Source organism: Pelophylax lessonae (assembly GCF_965119305.1).
Source record: "Pelophylax lessonae genome assembly, chromosome: 8".
NCBI classification, from domain to species: domain Eukaryota; kingdom Metazoa; phylum Chordata; class Amphibia; order Anura; family Ranidae; genus Pelophylax; species Pelophylax lessonae.
Window position 1 is genome coordinate 162,564,973 of NC_138775.1, and position 27,563 is coordinate 162,592,535.

Below are 27,563 nucleotides of genomic sequence, written 5' to 3' on the forward strand. Positions count from 1 at the left end.
GGGATCCGTGATTCTGGCTATAGTTACCCCAATAACTAGACAGTACAAGCTTTGGAGTCATCCAGAATCAAACTGTTTATTCAAACACAAAGCACATGGAGATGAACACTTCAGGGACAACCCCTCCCCCTTAGTCAATCCACTCAACATACCCATCCCATAATAACAATATAACCATGGAATGCAGGTATTCAACAACAACAAACCCCCACTAGCAAGAGTCTGATTAGTGCAGAGCTGGCCTGACTGGGGTTTTTGGTCACCCTGTGCCTCTTATAGACACAGGGTGATTTACACATAAGAGGCACAGAGGATGCTGGACAAGGAGTCTCCCAACCTCCATAAAGCAATTGGGGTTCCACAAGCCCCCCAACCAAAGTGTCTCACGTCACAGGCATATTTGATAACACAATACTATGAATTAAAAATGGCATGCAAATTTACCAGCCCTATTTCTGTAGGCCTAGATAAGTCTTAATTTCCATATATTTTTATATATTTATTCATGAGGGGTAAAATTGTACTTTAAATGACTGGCATACTGACTGCCATAAGCACAGAGAGTGGAATGCTATTGAGAGTTTGTAAATCTACTGGGGCCCCTTGCATCATACATTTTATTACATAGGTGAACTTAGCCTTCAGTGGCTAGGTAGCTTGCATAGATGATTAGTCTATTAAGGAACATCTTGTGTGGATCCCTATGAACATGGAGACGGGCATTAATAACTCTGCTGCATCCTAGATTTTGTCTGTATCAGTTGTTTAGAGATAAAATTTACTAGGCAACCTGCAGACTCCAGGATTGACAACCTTTTGCAGGGTTCTATTTAGTATGAGAGGTTGCTGTGTTGAAAGAATACAAATAACTAAAATCCCCATCTGTGTCAGATCTGGGCTGTCATCAGGATCTTTTTGGAAAGTTCCCTTAGTGCCGGTTCACACTGATGTGATGCGGGAACCCTGCATATCCACTGAGGGTTCCCGCATTGCACCCGACTTGCAGTTAGGTCACACTGCTATCTGCAAACTGCTGGGAGTGTTTAATACAAAGTTAATGACACCCTCAGATTAGTTTGCATATCGCAGTGCGAACTGTCAATTCGGACAGGAATCTGATCGCATAGGTGTGAACACCCATGCGACCCGATTCTGGTGTGGACCAAAGAAAGGGTCCTGCACGACTTTGGTCTGAATGCAATGCAAATTCAGCCATACTATCTGTATGGCTGAATTCGCATCGCACAGACATCGTATTTTTTTTTTTTTTGCACAGCAAACAGTCTGAACCGGCACTTAGGCCAGCAGCATAAGCTTAGCAACGATCTGAACCACACTGGCTCTCTTAAGCTGGCCATACATTATGCCATTCTCTTTTCAATTTCCTTTAGATTTGCAAGAGCCTACCTGATTCGATACAAATTGAAAGTGTTTAGGTTTGACCTCCCTATATTATTTTTATTATTATTATACAGGATTTATATAGCGCCAACTAGTTTGCGCAGCGCTTTACAATATGAGGGAAGACCATACCGTTACAATAAAATTCAATACAGGAGGATTTAGAGGGCCCTGCTCGTTAGAGCTTACAATCTAGAAGGGGGGGTCAAGTGAAACAAAAGGCAATAGCTGTGGGGGATGAGGTGATGGGGAAAATGGAGGTACAGTTGTCAGGTGTGGGTAGGATAGGCTTCTCTGAAGAGGAGGGGTTTCAGAGATTGTCTAAAAGCTAATGGAGTAGGAGATAATCGGACAGATAAGGGTAAGGAGTTCCATAGGATTGGTGAGGCTCTGGTAAAGTCCTGGAGGTGAGCATAGGAGGAGGTGATGAGGGAGCTAGACATCTGGAGGTTTTGAGAGGAGCTAAGAGAGCGATTCGGTTGGTGTTTTGAGACTAGGCTAGTGATGTGGCTGGGGGCTAAGTTGTGGATGGCTTTGTAAGATGTTGTTAGTATTTTGAATTTAATTCGTTTGGTGAGCGGAAGCCAGTGGAGGGCTTGACTAGAGAGGAGCAGCGGACGCTGAGCGATTGGTAAGTTGGATGAGTCTGGCAGCAGCGTTCATAATGGATTGAAGGGGGGATAGCCTGTGTATAGGTAAGCCAATGAGAAGGGAATTGCAGTAGTCAAGGCACGAGATGACCAGGGAGTGAACTAAGAGCTTTGTTGTGTCTTTGGTTAGAAAGGTGCGTATTTTGGAGATGTTGCAGAGGTAGAGGCGGCAAGATTTGGACAGTGATTGGATGTGGGGATTAAAAGAGTCCAGAACAACACCTAGGACCTTGGCATGCAGGGATGGGCTTATAGTAATGCCATCGATATTGACAGAGAGATCAGGGGAAGGGGCACGTGGTGGAGGAAAGATTATAAGCTCGGTTTTGGACGGATTGAGTTTGAGGTAATGGTGTGACATCCAGACTGATATATCAGATAGATTAGTGATACGTGAGGGAGAGAGCTGAGGGATGGATATATAGATTTGAGTATCGTCAGCGTAGAGATTGTATTGGAAGCCGTGTGAGGCTATCAGCTGACCTAGATAGGACGTGTAGATTGAAAATAGGAGGGGTCCGAGAACAGAGCCTTGTGGGGACCCCAACAGAAAAAGGAAGAGGAGAGGAGGAAGTAGAATTGTAAGTAACGCTAAAGGTGCCGTTGGATAAGTAGGAAGATAACCAGTGAAGAGTACAATCACGGAGACAAAAGGCGTGGAGTTTTTTGAGGAGGTTTTGAGTCAACCGTATCAAAGGCAGCAGAAAGGTCCAGGAGTAGGAGTACAGAGTGGTGTCCATTGGTTTTTGCAGTTAGTAGATCGTTTGTCAGTTTTAGGAGAGCAGTTTCAGTGGAGTGTTGAGGCCGAAATCCAGACTGAAGGGGATCAAGGAGGCTATTCTTGGAAAGTTTAGATCGGTTGGGTCCAGTGGGGGCTTTTTAAGTATGGGGCTGACTAGTGCATGTTTTAGAGAGTTGGGGAAGATGCCAGAAGAGAGGGAGAGATTGAAGATGTGGGTTAGAGAGTGTAGAATAGGGCCAGAGGGTGAAGGTAGTATTTGCGAGGGAACAGGATCCAGAGGGCAGGTGGTTAAGTGGACGTTGGCAAGTAGTTTAGCAACCTCATCTATAGTAGCGGGGTTGATTGAGGGAAGAAGTGATTGCACCTGTGGGCGTGAAGCATGGAAGGTATCTGATACAATTAGTGAGGAAATCATTGCTGTTCAATCTTCTGTTTGAAGTGGTTGGCAATCTCCTGGGCAGTGAGTGAGTCAGTGGGAGGAGGTAGTGGAGGACGGAGTAAAGAATTAAAGGTAGCGAAGAGTTGCCGGGGGTGGGATGACAAGTTGTTAATGAGAGTGATAAAATAGGTCTTCTTGGTGGTGTGGAGACTAGAATTGTATTTTTGGAGTGCAGATTTATATTGGTGGATATCTGAGACCTAGTCTTTCGCCACAGGCGCTCAAGAGCACGGCTATACTTTTTCAGACTTCTAGTGTTATCTGTTTGCCAAGGTTGAAGGGGTTGGAGCCTGATTCGATGTGTAGTGAGGGGGGCCAGTGTGTCAAGGGAGGCTAAAAGTGAAGTGTTGTAGACAGAAGTGGCTAGGTTGGTGCAGGAAAGGGGTGCAATTTTGTCATAGAGGTGGTCGGTAGCAGAGTAGAGAAGGGTTGAGATGGCGTAGGTTTCTCTGGGTAACTGTAAGGTAGCTAGAGGGAGAGGAGGTGGAGGAGAGGGAGAGAGTGAAACTTATAAGGTAGTGATCAGAGAGAGGGAAAGGGTTGTTTGAAAGGTTGTTTGGAGTGCATAGGTGGGAGAAAACCAGGTCAAGGGTATTGCCTTCAGAGTGAGTAGAAGCATGTATCCATTGCTTCAGGTCAAAGGAGGAGGTTAGACTGAGAAGTTTGGAAGTGGCAGGATTGTTAGTATTAATAGGGATGTTGAAGTCACCGAGAACGATTGTGGGGATTTCGGAAGAGAGAAAGTAGGGTAGCCAGGTAGAGAAGTCGTCAAAGGTCGATACTGGTCCAGGGGGGCGGTAGATCACAACAATCCTTAAAGAAACAGGGGAGAAAAGAAGAATACAGTGTACCTCAAATGAGGAGAGTGACAGAGAGGGAGGTGGGTGACGTACCTGAAAGGTGCTATGTGGGGCTAGAAGGATCCCAACACCCCCTCCCTTTCGTCCACTGGGTCTGGGGGAGTGAGTACAGAGAAGACAACCTTGGGATAGGGCAGCAGAAGACGTGGTGTCGGATTAGTGAAGCCAGGTTTCGGTGATGGCGAGTAGATTAAATGAGTTAGCGATAAAAAGGTCATGGAGAGAGGTGGGTTTATTACAGACAGAGCGGGCGTTCCAAAGGGCGCAAGAGAAAGGGAGTCTGGTCATGGGAAGATGAGAGATGGGAACTAAATTGTGCTGATTGCGGCTGTGGCCAGAGGGTGCAGGGGAAAGGGCGTGTTGAGTATGTGTAAAAGATGGAGGGCCAGGGTTTGGGGATATGTCTCCAGAGGTTAGGAGAAGCAGAAAGGTGAGGGTAGTAATATGAGAGTGTGATTTATATGAAGGGACATGCCCCTGTGTCCTTGAGGTTTTGTGTGCGTACGGATTTAAAAATAGCAGGAGATGGTATGTGCAATAATAAGGAGAGGACAGAAGTGAGGGTGATATATATAAGCTGTGGGGTGGAGAAGAGGGGGTGAAGGAGAGAGAGTATTAGGATAGAGGACAGGGCTGTCAGAAGAAGTGGTAGAGAGTGCATGTTACAAGGAGAGAGAGCTGAAGGGGCAAATAAGGTCACCTGCAGTCTGTGTGGTGTTTAAATCCGCTTGCCTTTGTTCAATCGCTTTGTGCAGTCGCTTAAGTGCAGAGTCAGAAGTGCTGTCACTGCCAAATAGCCCCACTTTGAGAAAAGAGCCCCAAAAGCAGACGTGCCCCCCTTGCACACGTGCCTTCCCCAAGAAATGGTTTCTTATATACTGTTAGAGATGGGGGAGTGTGCTTTACAATTAACTAATCAAGAATTAATAAAGGAAGGCTGGGTGCACAGAGCAGGATTTTCACTTCAAAAACTGATATTTATATGGGACAGCTAATAGAGAGAACTCTAAGAGCCGGTTCACACTGAGGCGACACGACTCCTTACTACTTCGGGGGCGACTTGTGCAGTCCCGTGCACCACGACTTCGGAGCGACTTGCAGGGACTTCACATAATGGAAGTCTATGCAAGTCGCTCCGAGGTCTCCCCGAAGTAGTACAGGACCCTTTTTCTAAGTCGGAGCGACTTGTGTCGCTCCTATTAGAACGGGTCCTGTAGCAGTCAATGGACCGCGAGGGAGCGCGACTTGTCAGACTGACAAGTCGCGCTAGTGTGAACCGACTCTAAGGCTAGAGGCCTTAAAAGAGGTTATAAATGAAAGGTAAGAGAAAACATAGCAAAGAGAACAGTCTACAGATGCTTAAACAAAATAAACACAACATAGTTAACAGAACATGTAAAAAGCAGATTTCAGAGTTTCAGCAGTGGATGGAGTGAGCAGCTTACACATACCATAAGCACAAATGCACAGAATAAGCAGGTTCAGATGCAGTTAAGGATGGAAGTCTTTTTTAACAGTCTTTGAGCAGCTTACACATATCATCTGAAAACTTCTCTCTCCACAGATAAGTTTTAGTAAATCTAAAGGAAAAGCGTATAATGTATGGTGTGTAGAAGCTATACCGCGCCAACGCTAATGATCAGCAGACAGCAAAAAACAAATGACAATTTGTAAAGATTAAGACAGATATAGATATTGCAGCACTGGTAATAAGGTTGGACACATGTAGTGAAAAATTATGCATATAAATCAATACGTGCACTTTTAGGTAAAAAAAACGCAAATATATGTGCAAAATCAAGCAAAAAAGTGCAAACACATATAAAGTGCATGAGTGAAGTGACCTAAATTAACCACTTAAGGACCGCCCGCCGCAGAATTACTATGGCAGGAAGCCCCTCCTGCGCAAACCGACGTAATTGTACGTCTGTCGCGCGCCCGCAGGTAGGGGGTGAGCGAGTCCTGCTGGCGCGCTTCCGCCCCCAGTCAGCAGCGGGGACTCCGATACATGGGGCCGGCGGCTCTGATTGCCGCCGGGCACCCGCGATCGCTCCCCGCTGAGAGAGGAGGACGGTCAGCTGTGTTTACAGTCCTCCTGACCGTTCTTCTCTCTGGAATGATCACAGAGCGCCTGTGATCCTTCTATATAGGATCACAGGTCTCTGTCATCATTTCAAAAGCCCAACCCCCAACACTCCCCGTGGCTTACATTTAACTCCTTGATCACCCACCCTGTCAGTGTCATTATTACAGTAACAGTGCATATTTATAGCACTGATTACTGTAGTAATGTTACTGGTCCCCCCAAAAGTGTCAAAAATGTCAGTTAGGGGTCTGATCTGTCCGCCGCAATGTTGCAGTCCAGCTAAAAATCGCAGATCACCACCATTACTAGTAAAAAAAATTTAAAAAATGACATCCTTTCTGTAGTTAGTAGACGCGATAAACTTTTGCACAAACCAATCATAATATGCTTACTGCGATTGTTTCTCTTACATCCTCTGACAGTCGCAGCCCTTCCATATGTTCTTCACTATTGGGTAATGGCGCCCTCTGCAGGAGCAGGCTAGGTAGTGAAAACTTATCAAAAAAAGCTTTACACAAGACGCACCTTTAGGGGCTGTCCCTCTCGACATTACCCTCAGCCACACAGTGCTGCTAATCAGTATTTTGCTGCCTAGCTTAAGAGTAGGACTAGGTTCCCTGCTGGGACTCCTTGTCTCAGTTTTTTTATTTTTTCTTTGGGAATTGTTTTTCTTTTCTCACGCACTATCGCTTATTTAATGAGGGGGATCCTGGAGAACTACAAGCGACAGCCGGGCTGGGCCTCGCAATGGATAATCTAGATCCTTATGGTGCCCCAGCTGGGCCTACGAGCGTGCGCAGTTTGTGTTCCACCCAGGCCTTGCCACGACGGTGCCCAGACGGATGGTGACGAGCCGGCAGAGGAATTTTCTTTGCCGGGATGCATCAACCCTGGACCACACTGTGTTGCAGCGTCCCCTTTTGGCTGTTGGCACCCCCACGCAGGGTAGGAGGTGACCCGTATCAGAGCGGAGCCCGTGGTCCATGGTGCGGTGAGTGATGCTACCCCCCGTGTCCCTGGGACAGTCATCTGGGGGAGTTATGTGGGCTCACTCCTTGGGGATGTCAGAGAATGCGGTCTCTGTGGTGTCCCCTCTGGCCTGCCTGGATGGTCCCTGCTCCCTCTGGGGACGCTCTTGCGTGGGGGGGCTTTTACCTCATCCTGGGGGGGGGGGCTTCCCTGTGGATTCCTGCGGTGGCCAGAGTCTTGGGTTCCTGACTGTTCGGTGCCCTTTTTTTCAGTCGCCATTTTGGGTGAGTGCAGCCTGGCTGACTCCCTGTGTGGACAGCAGCCATTTTTTGCTGACTTTGGTGGCCTAGTTGCGGCGGCCATTTTACTGGTGATTTTTTTCCCGCGGACTTCTATTGGCAGCCATGTTTTGTGGGCTCAGGGCGCTGTTCGGCCTCTAGTGGATTAGGTCACTTCCTCCTGCCATCTTCCTTTTCCTGCAGCAGAGCGAGGAGAGCGGTTTGTTTCACTTTCTCTCTGACACTGTGGGGGCTTCTCGGTTATCTGGACGACCTCCTGTTGAGGGCGAGCTCGTGTGCCACTCTGTCGAGCGATTTTGACGGTCACGGTTCAGACGCTCTGGAAGTTCGGGTGGACCATCAATTTCCAGAAGTCAGCTCTGACCCATCGGTCCATCTGAGTTACCTGGGCATGGTCTTGGTCTCCGCTCAGGCAAAAGTGTTTCTCTGAGGACAAATTTTGGACTTTACAGAGCGAGCTCAAGTCCCTCAGGGACATCGATTTCTCCACCCTATGGGCCTGCATGCGGTCCCTGGGGCTGATGGTTTTGGCTTTCGAGGCAATCCCGTTTGCTCAGTTGCACACGAGAACTCTGCAAGCAGACAAGTGGAACAAGGATCCTCTGTCACTGGACAGGAGGATATGTTTAAGCTGTCTCACAAGGCCGGAGCTTTCGTGGTGGCTTCTGTCACCCGCTCTGAACCAGGGCACGTCCTTTCTGCCTCTGTTGTGGACGGTGATCACCACGGATGCCAGCCTGAAGGGGTAGGGTGGCGTGCTGGACACCTTGTGTGCCCAGGCTACGTGGTCGGCGGAGGAATCCTCCTTACCAATGTTCTGGAGCTCAGGGTGATCAAACTCTGCCTTTTTCCATTGGACGAATCAGTTGCATGGTCGCCCGGTTCGTGTTCAAACGCACAATGCCATGGCTGTGGCTTACAGCAATCGCAAAGTGGGCACCAAGAGTGCCCAGGTGGCCAAGGAAGTGGCCGAGATCCTATCTTGGGCCGAGGTGCATGTTCCAGCTATCTCCGCTGTTCACATTCCTGGAGTGGATAACTGGCAGGCGGACTATCTGAGTCGCCAGTCCTTGGATCAGGGGGAATGGTCCCTGCATCCAGACGTGTTTCGCCTCCTGTGTGCCCAGTGGGGGACTCCGGACGTGGATCTGTTTGTGTCCTGTCTCAACAAAAAGGTGGAAAGGGTTTGTGGCCAGGGCCAGAGATCCTTTGGCAGACGCCACGGACGCGTTGGTGGTGCTCTGGCACCGGTATCGGCTGATTTATTTATTTCCTCAGATTCAACTGTTGTCCAGGTTCCTCAGCAGGTTGTTGTTGGAAGGGGTGCAGGTAATTCTGATAGCTCCAGACTGGCCTAGTAGTTCTTGGTACGCGGACCTCGTACAGATGGTCGTCGAGCCTCCTTGGCGACTGCCCCCGAGAGAAGATCTACTTTCTCAAGCAAGGGCCGATCTTCCATCTTGTTTTACGGCCTGGCTGTTGAAAGCCAGGTGTTGAGAGACAGAGGTCTCTCTGATGCTGTCATTCCTACCTTGCTGAGAGCTCAGAAGGCTACCTCCCAAGAAGGTTTACCATCGTACCTGGAAGGTGTACACTGCCTGGTGTGAGTCGCAAGGGTTTCATCCTCACTCCTTTTCGGTGGCGAGGGTTTTGGCCTTCCTGCACGAAGGTGTGGAACAGCGTTTGGCGCTGGGCACGATCAAAGGTCAGTTGTCGGCCTTAGCCATTTTCTTCCAGCTTCCCTTGGCGACTTAATTCCTTGAGTCACTCCTTTACTCAAGGGGTGCGTCATGTGGCTCCCCCGCAGAGGGCTCCTTTGCCTCCATGGGACCTGAATTTGGTCTTGTCCGTTTTGCAACAGCCTCCCTTGGAGAACATCAGTGAAATAGCTCTGCCCTGTATTGTCCCAGAAAGTGGCCTTTCTGGTGGCTATCACCTCTGCTCGCAGAGTGTCTGTCTGAAATGGCGGCTCTGTCCTGCCGTTTTGTCTTATCTGGTTGTTCATAGGGATAAAGTGGTCTTGTGACCTAATCAGTTTTTTCTCCCTAAGTAGGTGTCGGATTTCCACCTAAACTAAGATATTGTGTTGCCTTCGCTTTGTGCGAAGCCCAAGCATCCCAAGGAATTTGCCTTGCATTCTTTGGGTGTGGTTTGGGCGATCAGGGTTTACCTGTCGGCCACGGAGTCTTTTAGGAAGTCTGATTCCCTGTTTGTCCTTCCCGAGGGACCTCGGAAGGGTTCGGCTGCGTCCGCTGCAACCATTTCCAAGTGGATCAGACAGACTATTGTTCAGGCCTATTCATTTAAGGGTCAGGTGCCTCCTTTCCCGGTAAGGGCACATTCTCCTAGAGCCGTGAGTGCCTCTTGGGCTTTTCGCAATTAGGCTTCTATGGCTCAGGTGTGCAAAGCGGCGACCTGGTCGTCTGTGCATACTTTCACAAAATTCTACAAGCTTGACGTTATGGCATCCTCGGATGCTTCCTTTGGCCGCAAAGTTTTTAGCGCTGCGGTTTGTTGAAGAGACTTGTTTTTTTCTCTTGCTGGGGTGAAATTTGTTCTGGGGTTGACTCCTGTTGAGCTTCTGTTGGCTCAGTTATCTCTGGCGTTGTTGACACGTTGCCGTTCCGTTGGTTGTGTCTTTTCCCACCCCTCACACCTGCACTGCTTTGGGACATCCCAATAGTGAAGAACATATGGAAGGGCTGCGACTGTCAGAGGACTTCTTTTTATTTTCACAATTGTCTCTCTTTATTTGTTTATAGCGCAAAAAATAAAAATCACAGAGGTGATCAAATACCACCAAAAGAAAGCTCTATTTGTGGGAAAAACAAGGACATCAATTTTATTTAGGTACAGCGTCGCACGACCGCACAATTGTCCATTAAAGTAACGCAGTGCCGAATCGCAAAAAATGGCCTGGTCTTTTAAGAGGGCAAACCCTTCCGGTCCAGAAGTTGTTAATGGAAAAGAGACCCACAAAGGTGGTGGGACTATATAGGCGACTGGACACCCACAAAGAAACAGTAATGTTTGTTCAAAAAATAAAACCCATTATTGATTTTACATTAAAAGTTCCAAAGAATTATAACAACCACAGACATATATCTATAAAAAAATTCCATGCAAATGCAGCTTGTGCAAGGTATGGTGAACTCAAGGGTACATATGGTAAGGAAAAGACCCTACGCGTTTCGGGGGGAAAACCCTTCTTCAGGTGTCAACAAAATTCGAACCATATGACTTCACCACTTGAGAGTCCAAGTACACCAAGAGGAGCCGTACACATTTAAAATGGGGTAAAAGTTACCAGGAGATAGGAGAATGCTTGGTTTAGGGTCTCCATGTATTGAGCTGGAGTACAATGAGAATGTGAGCGAAAAGCCGCGAGCCTGCTAGCCAGTAGGTGCCACAAGGATCCGAACTGGTCCAAAGATTTTAATGTGAAAAAAGAAATCCCGTAGTATAAAGCTACCCAAGTAATGAAGAGTCATACGGATCAAAAGGTCATGGAGTAAACACAAGTCCAGCCTTGTAGGTATCTATATATGTTGCGACGTAGCAATCAGTATTTGTGTGTAATAACACCGGCATCCTCATCCGCGTAGGGTCTTTTCCTTACCCTATGTACCCTTGAGTTCCCCATACCTTGCACGAGCTGTATTTGCATGCAATTTTTTATAGATGTATGTCTGTGGTTGTTATATTTCCTTGAAACTTTTAATGTAAAATCAATAAAGTGTTTTATTTGAACAAACATTACTGTTTCTTTGTGGGTGTCCAGTTGCCTATATAGTCCCACCACCTTTGGGGGTCTCTCTCTTTTCCTACAATACAGGGATGATGGCCACTGGCACCTAGGTACTAAGTGATGGGGGACCATACAGAAGTGGTTAATAGTCATAAAAGTCCATATAACCATAAAGTTAAAAATTCATAGTCCATCAAGTAAGTATGTGAATAAGGTCCATAATAAATCCTCAAAAAGTGCAATGTGCAAATATGTAAAGTAAAAAGACCGTGATCTTGAGTGAATAGCCACCACTGGTGAACCAAGTATATTGAAGGCTTACCAGATATCTAGGACCCAATAGAGTGTATACTCTTTGGCTCCTTCACGCTAAGGGTCCATGTACACGGGACGCTGGAAATGGTCGTTAAGGAGCAGTTGGGCGTTTTTTTCAGAAGCCCCTGAACCCATCTACATTTTATCTTATCTGTCCATGTACACAGGGTCGTTTACAGTCATTTGCAGGCAGTTGCGTTCAGGGACTTTTTTTAGAACGCAATTATTTGCATTCGAATGTGTGTTTCCCGGCGTTTAAAACGCACAAACGCGTCCGAACGCGTCTAACCGCGTCCGAACGCGTCTGAACGCAAAGACCCGCGTTTAGCGTTCGTATTTTTCCATTTTAAAGGGGAATAATTTTTTTTACCTCTAGGAACGCTTCTAAACGCAAACGCCGCTAAACGCGGGTACAAACGCGACCGAACGGACGTTTCAAACGTCCTAAAAATTCCAGCATTCAAAGGGACTTTTAACAACGTCCCGTGTACATGGAGCCTTAGGAAAAATATAGATGTCACTATCTTGATAATGCCAGAAATCCTTCAGAAAGGGAAACCACCTCCAAACCAGGCTTGTCATCCATATGGTATAATTGGAACTTCTGGTGACTACTGTAACTAATCCACAGACACGACGTGGTTCTGCACTCCGTCCTTTATTTCACCTCCACACAAACTAAACAGGAAGGGGAAATCCACCCAAACTAGACAGGAAGGGGAAATACATCATAGAATAGGAGGGAATACTGAAAAAGATGCAGTAACCGAAATGACCACAAGATGGCAGTATATTAAACAACTATATCCCTTGTACATGAAGTTAACAATCTCACTCTCTTCTTAAGATAAAAAGAACGGGTGAGTTTGACATAAAACATTGTCACACAAAAATGATTTTCAGAACACAGTAGCATTCAAGTAAGAGTGTGTATTTAAACAAACAAAAGAAAAATACCAAGATATATGCTCAATGGACCAGATTTTACAGTTTCCATACACCCTCATACAGCGCTTTAAGAAGCATAAGAGAGGAAGCACCTTTTTTCGTCAAACAGTCAGCAAGTTGTGACTTGGCTGTTGACCAACGCACTTCTTTGATTTTATTAGCATGTATGAGCTCTTTGACACCGCTTATTTCTAATCTTAGTCTCTTCTCTGTGACCTGTTTTGTAGACTTAAGAGCGTCAAACAGGGAATGGTTATCAGTAACACAGATAAGAGGAAGAGCATTAAGATCAGCTTTACCAGTAGTGAGTTCAGAGTAGAGCATAGCCAAGAACATAGCATTGTCAATACCATCTGACATGGCAAGGGTTTCTCCTGCCAGTGTGCTTCTTACCACACGTCTAATTTTTTTAGATTGCCAAAACAGTGGGGAGAACTTTCCTGATTTTTCCATGAGAGCAATTAGAGCCTCACCCTGTGTCCCTCCATCTGGAAGATTGCCCAGTGAAGCATCACTGAATACTACCAAACTCAAATCCTCACTGTTACCCAAGTATTGAAACTTAAGTGTTACCTTCTCTGATTTAAGTTTACGGATCACTTTGTTCACTTCATGTATGGACTGAACAGTAGCATTCTTAATGTTGGATGCTAGGCTACATGTGTCAAACATAACATCTGGTCTTGTTTGTTTAGCAACCCACAGAACCTGTCCTATTTTGGATCTGAGTTGTTCTCTTTCTTTCTCATTCAGTGGGGCCTCTCTCTGTACAGCACGTGTTGCCTGCAAATGAATTGGTTGTAGGTTTTCAATATAACTGTGCTGATGCACCTGTACTACACCACCCACAGTAGCAATGTTCATCCCCACATATGAAAAACTCTCACACTCTTCACGACCCACGTGAAATGCAGATTTAAGCACAGGGATGACATTAGTTACAAAATGCTCTGAACCTGCCCAAAAAAAATCATCCACATGGCATGCCAGTACTCCTGTTACCTCAGACTGCTCATTCTGCCAATAAAACACTGCAGGATCAACCCGTGACATTTTACCCCCACTGTTCAGCATGAGTTCTTTGACCTTGTTGTACCAGTAGAGGGAAGCATCTGCAAGTCCATACACACATTTCTTTAGTTTCCACAACACATTGTCCACGCTCGCTTCTGGTGGGGGACGAATGTAAATGTCTCTTGAGAGCTCCATTCCCTGCAAAAAAGCAGACTTAATATCCATAGAGTTCACTTGCCATTTGTTTTGACAAATAACAGCTAACAGCAGCCTGAGTGACTCTGATGCACATGTGTGAGAATCTTTCTGTAGTTCATGCATATTGGCCTCTTCAAAACCTCTCGCCACAAGACGGGCTTTGGGAACAACACCACTAGAAGTTTCCTTTAACGTACAGACCCATCTAGTAGAGATACATTTTTGACCTTTGTCTGTGACTACTTCGTAAACATTATTAATTTGCCAGTTTTCAATCTCTTGTTGTTTAGCAGCATCAAAAGAAATGTCTTTGGTGATAAGTACATCATCATCAGTGTTTTCACACCCAGTGAGAAGATCGTCAACTTGTGACATGTCTAAAGCTTCCTTTTGACCCTCGCTGCCATTTGGTTCTAGATACTGCACATTGTACCAGTTTCTATATTGCCCTCTTGCTTTCCCTGCTCTGCCTAAGACTCTGGCAGTGTGTTCAGCACCATCATCTCTGTTTGTAAATGTCACTGTCTGACCTTTTCTCAGTTGGACACCCGTGGAACCCCCTGTATTAGTAGTATTAGTTTGTCTCACATCTTCTCTACCATCAGTGTCTGTGTTTTCAGGGATTTGCACTTCGCTATTGACACTCATTTCATCATCTGAATTCTCTGACCCATCAGTGTGGATTACATTTTCTTTTTCTTTACTATTTTCAGTGATATCAGGTAGTACAGGTGTATCCTCATCCTGTGCATTAACTTTATTCAGTCTGGACTGGTGTGCTCTAACAAGGATACCACCATGTCTGACAAACACTACAGAGCCATCTTGACCGATAACTACAGCTGGACCTTTCCACTCTGTACTGTCTGCTTGTTTGTAGTACACTCTGTCTCCTGTCTCATACTTTTCATCTGTAGGCCTGAGCTGCTTTCGTAAAGCTCTTTTTATTCTTTCTGAGCATTCCACCTCTGTGAATGCTCTTCTGGAAGCATGCAATGCTGCTAGGTGCTGTCCTACTTTAGTACTCATAGAAGTGCCTTCTAGAGCAGGCAGTTCATTAACCAAAACGGAGGGAAGATTAGGATTGTGACCAAACACCAGCTGGTGTGAACTATAACCATGCACATTGATCATACTGTTTTTGGCCATTAGAGCCCAGTCTAGAGCAATCTGCCAGCCACACCCATTTTCCCTTTTCACCTTCAGGAGGATCTCAGTCAGAGTCATGTTGTGTCTCTCCAGCAGCCCGTTGCTCCAAGGACTGTATGCCGCTGTAGTCTTCATCTCAATGTTGAATTTTTCTGCCATCTCTCTTATCTCCTCATTGTTGAACTCACCACCGTTGTCAGTGTATATCCGTTTTGGGGCACCATGAACACTTATCCACGAGTGAATGAAAGAGTTGACGATCTCAGATGCTTTCTTTGTTCTCACAATGTTTCCAGCGATGAAGCGTGTGAAATGGTCGATGATGTGGAGGTACCATATGCCAGGTTCCAGCTCATGTAAGTCCATTGCCACCGTCTCATTATACTCTGAGGCTAAAGGCAAACCGACAGCAGGCCTGGGCTTGGTCCTGCTGTATCTTTGACATACCTCACAGTCACGGATGATCTCTTGCAGAATAACTGGACAGTCTTTGTCAGTATTTCCAGAGCTGAGGATAAGCCTTTGCAGCCGGTCTGCAGAGGCATGGCCAAACTGCTTGTGAAGCTTCAAAAGGACTTTACGCTTCTCTTTTGTAGACATCGCTGCTGTGATGACAAGGACTTCACTTACATTGGTGTCCACTTCAGTATTACCATCTCTAATGTCAACACAGTAGTGTCCCGAACTAGTGAGCTCAAGAGGTACTGGTTGCTTGAACATGACAACTTTGTCATTCTCCATGTCTAAGACAGTTCCCGCTCTCTTTAGAGCCATTTTGCTCAGCAATAAAGGAATATCAACAGGAACAACTTCCGTTTCAATGTGACATTTTGTTGGTCCGATCTTAGCGGGAAGCTTTACCTTTCTGTTGGAGTGTACCACCTGACCATCACCAAATCTGAAAGGTCTGCAGCTTGAAGATTCTGATTGCATCAGTTTGTTTATTTGGCTTTGGCTCAGGTCTTTCATGTAACTATCCAGCCACTTTTCACCACAGACAGTACGTGTGCATGCTGTGTCAATGATAGCTGATCCCAGTGATTCAGTTAGGAAAATCTCAGAGTCCGTCATAACTTTTGTAAACAGTGTAATGTTACATTCCTCAACATTTTCATCTTCTGCTAGCTTTACTTCATTTCTCCGATGAGGACAGTCTTTGGCCCAATGGTATGTGCTCTGACAAATTGCGCATTTTGATCGCTTACCATATTTGTCGAGTGGGTTAGTACCTTGCTGTGGTTGCCACTGTCTGCTCTGTGACTGGCTGTTGTTCCGTTTGAATTTACCCGGTGGCCTCTGCTCCGTGAAAAACGCTGCATCTTGAGTCTCACTGCCTCCGCTCACTCCACTGGTTTTTCCTCCGAAAATCCGTTTTAACGCTGACTTCATGGATGCAAATGTTAAATCCGTGTACGCTGTAAGTGCTAGTTGCCTACTCTTTTCTTCAAGACAAGCCGTGTCCAGTAGTTTAAATGCTAACACAGCATCAGGCAAAGTCATGGTGTACCTCTTCATGCGGTTGTATCTCTGCTCAAAGTCTATGATGTAGTCGGTCATGGACACCTCGCTGTCTTTAGAAATCGAGTCGAAATGAGAGTATGCTTCATAAGCGCGGTCTTTTTCTTCTCTTAAAAATACAGAGTCCAGCTTAGCTATCAAAGTTTCCATCCCATTGTCCTTGTTTAGATCGCTCGCAGGTATCTCCAAAGCGGTCTCTCTGGCTCGCCCCTCAAGCCCCAACACAACCGCGAGTGCCTGCTTCTTCTTGTCCAGATCCGTAACAAGTTTCCAAATACTAATTTCATTATTCCAGCACTCGTATGGTCTGGCTTCGTCAAACTTAGGCGGTACTCTATAGTTGGAAACCATCCTCTGCTACCATGTAACTAATCCACAGACACGACGTGGTTCTGCACTCCGTCCTTTATTTCACCTCCACACAAACTAAACAGGAAGGGGAAATCCACCCAAACTAGACAGGAAGGGGAAATACATCATAGAATAGGAGGGAATACTGAAAAAGATGCAGTAACCGAAATGACCACAAGATGGCAGTATATTAAACAACTATATCCCTTGTACATGAAGTTAACAACTACAGCTGGGAATTCTTCCGCAAGGGGCTCAATAGAATAGAAAACTCATAGTGTGTACCCATATAAAACCATTTAATAATAAAGGTAAGAACACTTACAGAGAAATTGATGAAAAAGTGCTTGTATATGAAAATAGATGATCACAACACTTGTAGCAGAACCAATGTGTTTCGTCTAAAAAGACATCGTGTGGGGGTGTCATGCCACAAGTGTTGCTGCTTTATATACCTTTCGGGGGGTGATCCCCATAATTAGATGCTCATATCCTGTCAAAACTTCTCTCCTGTGTGTGTGTGTGTGTGTGGCTGTATTTCCTGGTCTCGCCAAAATGGCGGCGAGGAGTGCATTCCAAGCCTCATTTTGAGTGACCTAGCGTAATAACGCTAGTTCCCCTGTGTGTTCCAAACCTCGATTTGGATCCCAACACGTGACCACAGGGTGGAAGCGGAAACCAAGCCTCGTTATGAAGATGTAAAGACAGGAAGAGGATGATGATGCATCCAAGCCTAGTTTAGAGGAAACTAATTTACAGCTCAAGATCCACCTCTTCTTAGCCTATGGAATACAATCAAAAATGGAGAGCACAAATAGAAATATTAAAACCATTAACACAAAAGCTAAAAATATATGTACTATATTTAATACACAAAAACTGTGAATCTATGGACAGGCTGTAATAGATAAAAAGTGTATTATATGTCCACATAAATATGTATGATTTTATATATAAAATAATTGTATCCATTATGAGGTCAACGCCTGAAAGGTGCTCAACATCACATACATATAATTAAATATGCTAAATTAACAAAGAATATAATATATGTATAACCTAAACATAAAAATAGAGGCCAAATAAAGGTCAATACCAACATACACCAAATTAGTTTAAGCGTTGTTGATAAAAGCATTAATGTACCATTCAATGTTTAAAGCGGAGTTCCACCCTGGTTATACATTTTTTTACAAAAATACCCCCGGGACAGTCAGGGCTAGCACATTCCACAATGGCTAGCCTCTGATCTGTCCCGGGTTGCACTTACCTTTCAGGAGAAATACTTACCTTGAAATTGTCTTCTCCAGCGCTGCCATCTCAGGTGTGGGCAGCTTGAAGCCAGCACGATCCTCTTCCGCGTCCTCTTCGGTCCTCTTCCTCCTTCTTCGGTCCCACGATGCACTGCACCGGCCCCGACGTCACTTCCGGGTCGCGCGCGTCATCCCTCCACAGCTTCTGGGCATGCCCAGAAGCTGTTTAGAAGGGAATGACGCGCGCGCCCCGGAACTGACGTCGGGGCCGGTGCAGGCGCAATGATTCCTGGGAGCGATGACGTTCAGCTCCCAGGAATCATTGCAAAAGCCAGGAAGTGACGAATCGCCGTGGCCGCCGAGGGGAGGAAGAAGGAAGTAAGGTGAGTATATTTTCTCTAAAAGGTAAGTGAAAAAAAAAAAAAAATTGCGATTATCCATTTGTTTTTCAGGTGACCGGGAGCGAGAAGATGGAGGTAAGTATAAATTTCGGGTGGAACTCCGCTTTAACCAACATGGGGAATAAGACCGTAGTTCATAAATCCAAAAAGTTTCAAGACGTGAAACTCCTCTAATCTTTGAACCACCCCTCCATGAGGCCACATATCGATCAATAATCGCAAATTCTGTGCCACGCAGATCCCTATTGTGACATTCTCAGTAATGTCTGGAGACACTATGACTAATTTCGCCTTTTTTGATGTTGGCAATGTGTTCATTCATCCTGACATTTGCAGGAGCAGGTTAAAAGATAAACAACACATTTTGGTTATACAAGTATGGAACGGTTTAATATATGTACGGTTGGTAACCATAGAACTGAAATTGTTTTTAATCCTTCCCCTTATGTTTATATAAGCATGTATTGCATTTTTTGCATCGGTAATAACCAGTCATTTTGAAGGAAGGATAGCCTGACTGGGGAATTAATAACATTGGGAGAAATTTTATGTTTTAGTGGTGGTACTTCTAGATAATTTTCGCTCTATTAGGTAACAATGGGCCTAGTTGCCCAGTGTTTGTTAATAATTTGATGTATATGTCTGTGTTGGATGGAGTTGGAAGTAAGGAAAGCCTATTAAAAGCTCCCATCATCCCTATTCTTCATTCTAGTAGTCAACAGGGACTTTCTTTCAACACTGAGAGCATTAGAAATGTCTAATTCTCAAACGATGGTACTATTGGCATGAATTCAGCTTCTCCGATGAATATAAAACTTTGATCGCCTAGCTGGCTGTCGGCGGACCGGGGGGCCGCCAACACCCCCCCCCCCCTTTTTTTTTTTTTTTTTTTTTTTTTTTTTTTTTTTTTCTCCTCCTTTCCATTTTTAGTCTCCTCCCTCCCTTCTCTGCTCTATGGCTTCCTTTTCTTTTGAGATTGTATTTTCTTTAGGCATACGTAACCTACCTGCCTCTCGGAATTTATAAGTGAGGCGGGCCGCCGGATCGGTCCCTCCCTGCCCCCATAGGCCGGCCATTTGATGGATGTCGGCGGGGATAGGGATTGAGACCTTTTCGGAGGGCCAACGCCCTGTTGTCGACTCTTGGTTCTTACCTCTCGCATTTATCTATGTTGGACCATATGTCCTGAGATGTGTTTTCACTTATTACCTTGTACATTTTCTTCTGTTTGCCTACTGTTTTTGGACATGTACCACTGCTCTTACATATGCTGTATGCCTATTCCTTTTTCAATAAACAGTGAATTTATAAAAAAAAAAAAGAAATGTCTAATTCTACTTTATTATAATCATAGCCCTTAGCAATAAACCTCTTTCAGAGTTTCTCATTGTTGTAATAAAGTTAAATTATCTGAACAATTCCTCCTTAGACGAAGAAACTGACTCCAGGGGGACTGATTGTAACCATTTCTTGCGATTGGTGGGTTTAAAATATGTTTAAAAGAGAAACCTTGTTCTTTCAACTAAATTTATAAATCTAAAAAATGGATGTTGTGATAACTAGCTTTAAAGGTTAAAACGATACCCTGTTCATTCGCGTTGAGCTCCTCAAAGAAGGCCTTCAAAGATTCCTCCGTGCCATTTCAAAGGAGGAGAACATTGTCTATGTACCTGGCCCACAGAACCAATTCGGATCTCCGGGCCGCATAGACGACTTCCTCCTCCCCAGTGCTCCATGAAAGGTAATAATGTATGGCCAGGGATAATGTTTTTTATTTTTTTCTCAGATTTCCACATAATGCCATTGTATTACCATGTCTCTAGAAAGCTTAGAATTTTGTGATCTGACCAAGCTCTTTGGTTGTGGTCAAATTCATTCATGTTTTACAGTGTCTTAAAGTGCTACCCATTGGCCACTATTTCACTGCAGAAACACATTAAGGGTGTAGCAACTGGAATCGCAGTGCAAAGCTGAGGACACAGGTATCCATGTTGGATGCTGACATTTTCCAGCAGCCAATGTAGCTTGCAAGAGGGCAAAGATTGCCATTGCCAATGGTAGTACTGGTAAGTATTGCTTTTCTTTTCAAAGGCTACATTTTTCTTTATTTTATAGTGACAGGATCACTTTAGTGACCAGAAAACTTGTATAAAAAATGATTGGTAAATTTACTCCCAATATTTTATTTGATATTATTCAGATATCCTGTGTGTTAGGATATGTTCTTGATAATGTTAAAGTATATTCTGAGTGTATTAAATTGATTATACTTAGAGCCTGTCAAAGAATTTTCAATGTGTTCTTTTGCAGATTTCCTTAGGTCTACTTTGCCTTGTGATAGTAGTAGCCACAGAACTATGGACCCATGTCAGCTGGTTTACACAGATAAAGAGACTGCTCGCTCTGTGTTTTCTGGTTAGCCTTGTCTGGAACTGGATGTATTTGTACAGGGTAAGTTTTTAAAGGTAACCTTCAGAACTGTAAACATTGGGAGCAACTGGGGCAGTATGTATAGGAGAGCAGTGCAGAGGTCATGATATTGGGTCGCATGTGCAGGAGAGGAGTGCAGAGGGTATAGTTGTAGGCAGTCTGTACAGGAGAAGAATGTGGAGAGTATGACAGTGGGCATTATGTGCAGGCAAGGCATGAGGAAAGTATGACTGGGAAGTATGTGCGGGAGAGGACTGTGTGGGGTGTGATATTGGACAATATGTAGATAAAAACTAAGAACTCCTGCACTGCTTGCACTAGTCCAATATAACAAACTCAAAGCAGCTTGCACCACAATGTGCTGCACACACTTGGTCAATCAGTATTCATTATTAAGTGCAGCTCTGTCTCTCCTATCTATATAGATACTACGCCATGCACCCTCAAATACCACCACAATAAAAAAACTCATATACAATTCAAGAGACCAGAACATTGAATTGTATATATGAGTTTTTTATATTGTGGCATTTTAAGGTGCATGGAGTGATATCCATATAGATAGGAGAGAGAGTACTGCGTTTATTAATTCTGAATGTGCACGCAAGGAGTGTGAAGGGTATAACATTGGGGAATATGTGCAGTAGAAAAGTGCAGAGTGTATGATGGTGAGCAGTATTAGCAGGAGAGGAATATGGTTTGATGGTTGGCATATGCTGAAGGATTGTGGATGATACGTTATGGCTAGTATGTGCAGGAGGGGAATGCAGAAGAATACGGACAGTGTACACCTAAAGTGTGGGTTGACGAGTTTGTTTTAAAAAAAAATTTCAAAACGATCTTTCCAGGAGGATGATGTCCTTGCTTTGGGATCCAATTTTTGAGCCAATGCTTTTCGCAGGCTGACCAGCTTTATCAGGGTCTTGGATCCTGTTAAATACTGCAATAATGTACAAGAAAAATGACATATGAAACCATGAGTTTTTACCAACAAATTCCATTGTATAATACCAACACATATAAACACTTAGTAGATAATATCTTAGAAAGTTTTATCCATTGCAAGTGCTCATGGAAAAGGTGAATTTATTTACAGGATGTAATAAGCTGTGGATATGTAAAATGGAAAATAAAGAAAAGCTTTTTTTTCATATTTTTTTCTTTATTTTACAAGGTAGTTATAGTTTTAAGGCAGTTGCTGGTGGTGCGTAAAATGAAAGTATGCCATGAAAATGAAACTCTAAATTGGCTTTTACATAACTAAGGATGAACTTTTGTGCTGGGAATCTGGGCACATTACTCTCTCAATTCAAATCAACTGAGCAAACTACAACCTAAAGGGAACATTTCAGCCATGTTTTAGAATGTTCTAAGTTGACTGCCTAAAAGCATGTACTACAAGATGTATATTGCCTTAAGGCAGTCAGAACCCCACCTCTCTGTGTGCCATGATGATTTAGTTTAGTTACTAGCGACTTTATTTCCTTTCCTTAACTTAAAGTCTGAGTAAACTCCCTCTGGTTGATTTTTTTACCTATAGATTAGCCTATAGTAAGGTTTACCTATAAGTACAGTAAATTTCTCCTAAAAGTTCACCGAGATTTTTACATACGAAGCCACTAGTGGCGTCACTGGCGCATACCCATGCCGTTCCTTCAGAGTCCTGTGCCATAAATAGCTGCTCCTGTGTGACGTCATTGTGGCTTGTCCAATCAAAGGACCGGTGTAACGTTAGAAAACCCTACCTCGTTAGAATACCATACCCCCGTCACTTCCTGTTTACATACATCATTGAACAGCTGAGCAGCATAGCAGTGCGCATGCCCACAGCTGCGGAAGGTAGGAAATTCTGACGGGGTAGTGTTATGTAACGTTAGACCGCATCAGCTGTTGCCGCGATAACCTTAAACAGCTCTGCTGCAACATAAAATCAACTCCGCTCCTACCCCTGTCAGTTCCCTGACCTCGGCTACAAAATGTAAAAGCGGCGGGTGTATGAAAATATAAATCACAGAGATCTCGGCTCCGTGATTTATATTTTCATAGCCCCGCAGCTGCTTTTACATTTAGTAGCCGAGATCAGGGAAGTGACAGGGGTAGGAGCGGAGATGATTTCATGTTGCAGCGGCAACAGCTGATGCGGTGTAACGTTTCAAAACTCTACCCGTGAAAATTCCCTACCCCCTGGAGGTCTGAGCATGCGCACTAGTAAGCTGCTCAGCTGTTCAATGACGTAGGTGCACCGGAAGTGACGAGGGTAGGAAATTTTCACGGGTATGGTTTTTTCACGGAACACCGGAGCCCACCAACCCGGAAGGAAGACCAGGTGAAGATTGGAAGCCCTGTCAGCGGTGACAGTGCTTCCTTTCAAGGTTTCACATAATGTCAGTATGCTATGCATACTATCACAGTATAACTCTGCCTTACATTTTTTATTTTTTTTTTTGTTTAAAAAGCCCAGCAGTTTATTACCTCTTTAAATCGGAACTACAGTACACAGTATATACACAGCACATTCCAGCGATGAAGGGTCATATAATGTATCTTTTGCAATTAAAAGCTGCCTGCTTGGAATTTCTGCTCAATCTTTGTGCACTGTGTCTAATGCAAGAGTCCTTGAAAACCATTGAAAAGTGATCCCTCTTCTAAAAAAAAAAAGTCTAATTACTCGCTATCCTGGCCAAGGTTCTCAACCCCTCCTTTCACCTCCCTATATTTTATTTAGCTGCTGAGGGAGGAGTGATGCTTTATTAAAACCACTGAGTCTGCTGGGACTGCCGAAAATCACATCCAAGATGGTAACCCTATGGAGCAGGCTTTTGGATGTCAGCATAACAGAGGCTTTACAAGTAAATAACGTAATATAAATGGGTTAAACATACATATATTATGAAAATATGGTTGTTGAAATGGTTTGGAGACAGGGTCTCTTTAAAGCCAAACTCTATGACTTAGACAAAAAATATCCTTTCAGTCTATCCCCCCCCCCCCTTCCCCTGCATTGCAAGGGTTAACTTTTGTCAGTCTAGGAGTAGAGGGACAAAGAGCAATACAGATAAATGACAACCCCTCCCCCAATCTGTACACATGGAAGGGGCTTTGCACATTACAAACAGAAAATTTCACAGCACACTTACCATTTAGCCTGCAACAAAACCAAATTACCCCTGGCTAAAACTTCATGTTAAAAAATAGAGTTTAGTTGTACACATTTGCAAATATTGTATGTGTGAAGCCCACAGTGCCTTGCCAAGGCTCCTCTGTACACTGTGGTCCTAACTCTATAGTTTTGAGAGTCTCCAAATTGGAGCACATCTAGCAGTGGATAAATTAAGGGCAGGTTTGCCTGGCGGTTGCTCAATCCTCCTTAAAGTCACCAGGATCCATTGGACAACCAGCAAGAGCACAATGGCAGCTGAAGTTTTCCAATGCGTCCCCAGCATCAAATTCAGCTCTACAGATAAATGGCCACCATATCAACCTATAACCAGCCTTTACAGTAGGTTACACATAAAAGAGGCATTGCACATTGCAAAGAACCGAAAACTTCCCAGCATACTTACCAGCTAAGCTGCAACAAAACCAAATTATCCCTTTTTTAACCGTTCATTTTAAACAAGGTTTTGGTTACACACATCTGTAAATATATGTGAAAGCCACAGTGCCTCACCAAGGCTCTTCCGTGTATACAGACGAGCCTTGGCTAGTCACTGTGGCTTTCACATTTACTGGTAAATGTGTGCAATAAAAACCTCGGTTTTAACATGAACTGTTAGACAGGGCTAATTTGGTTTTGTTACCATGTGACACGTGTCCTTAATTTTTTTTTTTTACAAATTTCGAAATATGCATTTTTGGCTCTAAAATATTGAGGGGTTGGAGAATATGCAGGGGGTGGGGGGGGGGGGGGGGAGAGCCATACTGCCCTCGCTTTAAAAGTGATTGGGTGACAGTACAACCACCTGGATCACTTTTACATTCTTTGACAGTCAGGAGCAGCTGAACAAAAGTAAATATGGTCATGGCTGAAGTAATAAGGAGAGCTCAGATATATTAGACCCCTGATCTCACATATGGACTCTAAAGAAGCTAGCTACGCAAAGATTGTTACATAGTCAGGTTAAAAAAAGACAAGTCCATCTGGCTCAACCAATAAAAAACAAAAAACAGTAAAGAAAACGCAACCTTACAATCCCATATACACAATCCTGTACCCGCTGTTGATCCAGAGAAGGGCAAAAAACCCCAGCAAAGCATGATCCAATTTGCTACAGCAAGGAAAAAATTCCTTCTTGATCCCCCGAGAGGCAATCGGATATTCCCTGGATCAACTTTACCTTTAAATATTTGTACCCATTTATATTATGTACACCTAGGAAAGAATCCAGGCCTTTTTTAAAGCAATCTAGTAAGCTTGCCAGAACCACCTCTGGAGGGAGTCTATTCCACGTTTTCACAGCTCTTGCGGTGAAGAAACCTTTCCGTATTTGGAGACGAAATCTGTTTTTCTCTAAACGTAAAGAGTTCCCCCTTGTCCTCTGTGTTGACCTTAAAGTGAATAACTCAACACCAAGTTCATTATATGGACCCCTTATGTATTTATACATGTTGATCATACCCCCCCTTTTCTCAAGAGAGAATAAATTCAGTTACTCTAAACTTTCCTCATAGCTGAGCTCCTCCATGCCTCTTATCAGTTTGGTTGCCCTTCTCTGCACTTTCTCCAGTTCCCTGATATCCTTTTTGAGAACTGGTGCCCAAAACTGAACTGCATATTCCAGATGAGGTCTTAGTAATGATTTGTATACGGGCAAAATGATATCACTCTCTGGAGTCCGTGCCTGTGTTAATACAAGAAAGGACTTTGCTTGCTTTGGAAACCACAGCTTGGTATTGCATGCTATTATTCAGTTTAGGATCTACCAGAACACCCAGATCCTTCTCCGCTATTTGGATTCCCCCAGTTCTACTCCCCCGTAGTATGTATGATGCATGCATATTCTTAGCCCCCAAGTGAATAACTTTACATTTATCAACATTTATCCTCTTTTGCCACACAGTTGCCCAATGAAACAGTGCATTGAGGTCAGCTTGTAAGTTGGAGACATCCTGTAAGGAAGTCATTCCACTGCAAAGCTTGGCGTCATCTGCAAAGACTGAAATGGTACTTTTAATCCAAGACCCTTGATCAGCTCCTTCCCTGGTCCCTTGCTTATCTGTTTGGGGGGGGGACATCCCCCCCTCCCAATGCTTGTGAAAGCAATCCAATGCTAGTTAGCTGCTAGGATTCAGATCTTGTTTCCAGCTGTTGTCAAATGGGCTCTGGTATTATTGGCAGTCAAAAGAGCAGAATAAAGATCCCCAATGGGACCCTTCTTTCTTTGTCAGTGTTGCAGATGCAATCATCGTTACCACTGTAGATGAGATTATACTTTAACGGTATAGTGCGAGATTGCACCTGCAGGGTTTGACAGAACTGCAAATATTGGCAAAATGATTGTTTAGATATCAGAAATTGTTCTAATAGAGACTGAAAGGGAAGTAAAATATTGTTAAATCACTGATAAATGAGAATGCTAGCCTGTTTCCAGCTCTTAAATCCCTCCAATTTGGAAAATCTTGGAATATTCAAATTGTTCCATATTGGGTATACCCAGAGTGTTCAGTGATCATTTGGATGCTCAGCCAAAGCTGAATAAGCACAAGCATAGGGAATTGCCACCAGTTTTGAAAGTGTCCAGTGTCCAGTTCCAATAGAGAATATAAGGCAGTGTTGTGGAAGATGGGCATTAACCAATTTCTGAATGGGGTCCCCTAAATTAAGGAAACTCCACCCCCTAAGTGTTGAAATTGGGCAGTAACATAGTTTGACATTCGGGACTGCCATACCTCCTCCATCCTTCAGAAGCTGCAGTATCGTCAATCTAATTTAGGGCTGCTTTTGCTTCCTAAAAAAGGGATCCATTTTTTTGAACCTCCGTTGTATAATCCAAATTGAAGAATTATGAAGAATTTACAACAATTGTGACATCCAAATCATTTTAATTATATTTTCCCTACCTACCACTGATAGGGCAGTTTACACCAAGTTTTACAAGTCTTCCTCATCTTCAGTAAGAGTGACTCAATATTAAAAAATACGTAGTCCTGTACTATAATAACCTGAATGCCCGGATATTTAAAGACTGTCGACTTTGACGTTGCAGAGATTTGTTTTCTTTATTTTGCTTTGATATACACTTTAAGCTGCATACAGGAAGCATAGCCAAGCTGCTTAGAGGTGATGGTCATGGTTGGAGAAGCTCTCCATATTTTTAAAGAAGAACAACAAAGATTATGCTACAATCCCTGTTAAGATCTCTGGATCAAAGGGGATTGACAATCGGATCCATCTGAAAGTGGAAGACTAAAAGGATGGTACCTGAGCCTCGGTAAAGGGAAACAAGGTATTGCCTGTAATGCTATCCTCCTGGGCACTGGACCTTGGAATCCAGACCCTTGGTAAGACTAACGCCAAAGGCGTTCCGGCAGGGTGCCCTACAGGTCCAAGGGAGTGGCCCCAAAAATGAGGGGGACTCGGTCCTTGAAGGGTGACAAGTGACAGAACCCGCCGTGATAGGTAAAGATTGGATTCTAGTTCTAGGCAGAATCCTGCAGCGGGAATGGTTCACTTTAATTATGATACACTGTTACTTTCTAATTTAACAGATACCGAGTGCCATATTTTATGTCTCCACTAGAGGCAGTATGTGTATTCAGCTGTGGCATGCGTACCTTGGATGCCTTACATTT

The 27,563-nt window shown here is 44.2% G+C and overlaps 1 protein-coding gene across 4 annotated transcripts in view; it reads left to right on the forward strand.

Moving 5' to 3' along the window:
* The window catches only part of CLCC1 (chloride channel CLIC like 1), a 154,663-nt gene that overhangs the window by 50,769 nt on the left and 76,331 nt on the right, over positions 1-27,563 (forward strand). For all 4 annotated transcript variants that reach the window (XM_082266010.1, XM_082266013.1, XM_082266012.1 and 1 more), the window contains one exon: positions 20,652-20,792. In XM_082266010.1, the coding sequence (XP_082122136.1) occupies positions 20,652-20,792 (141 nt within the window). The remainder of the gene's footprint in view (positions 1-20,651; positions 20,793-27,563) is intronic.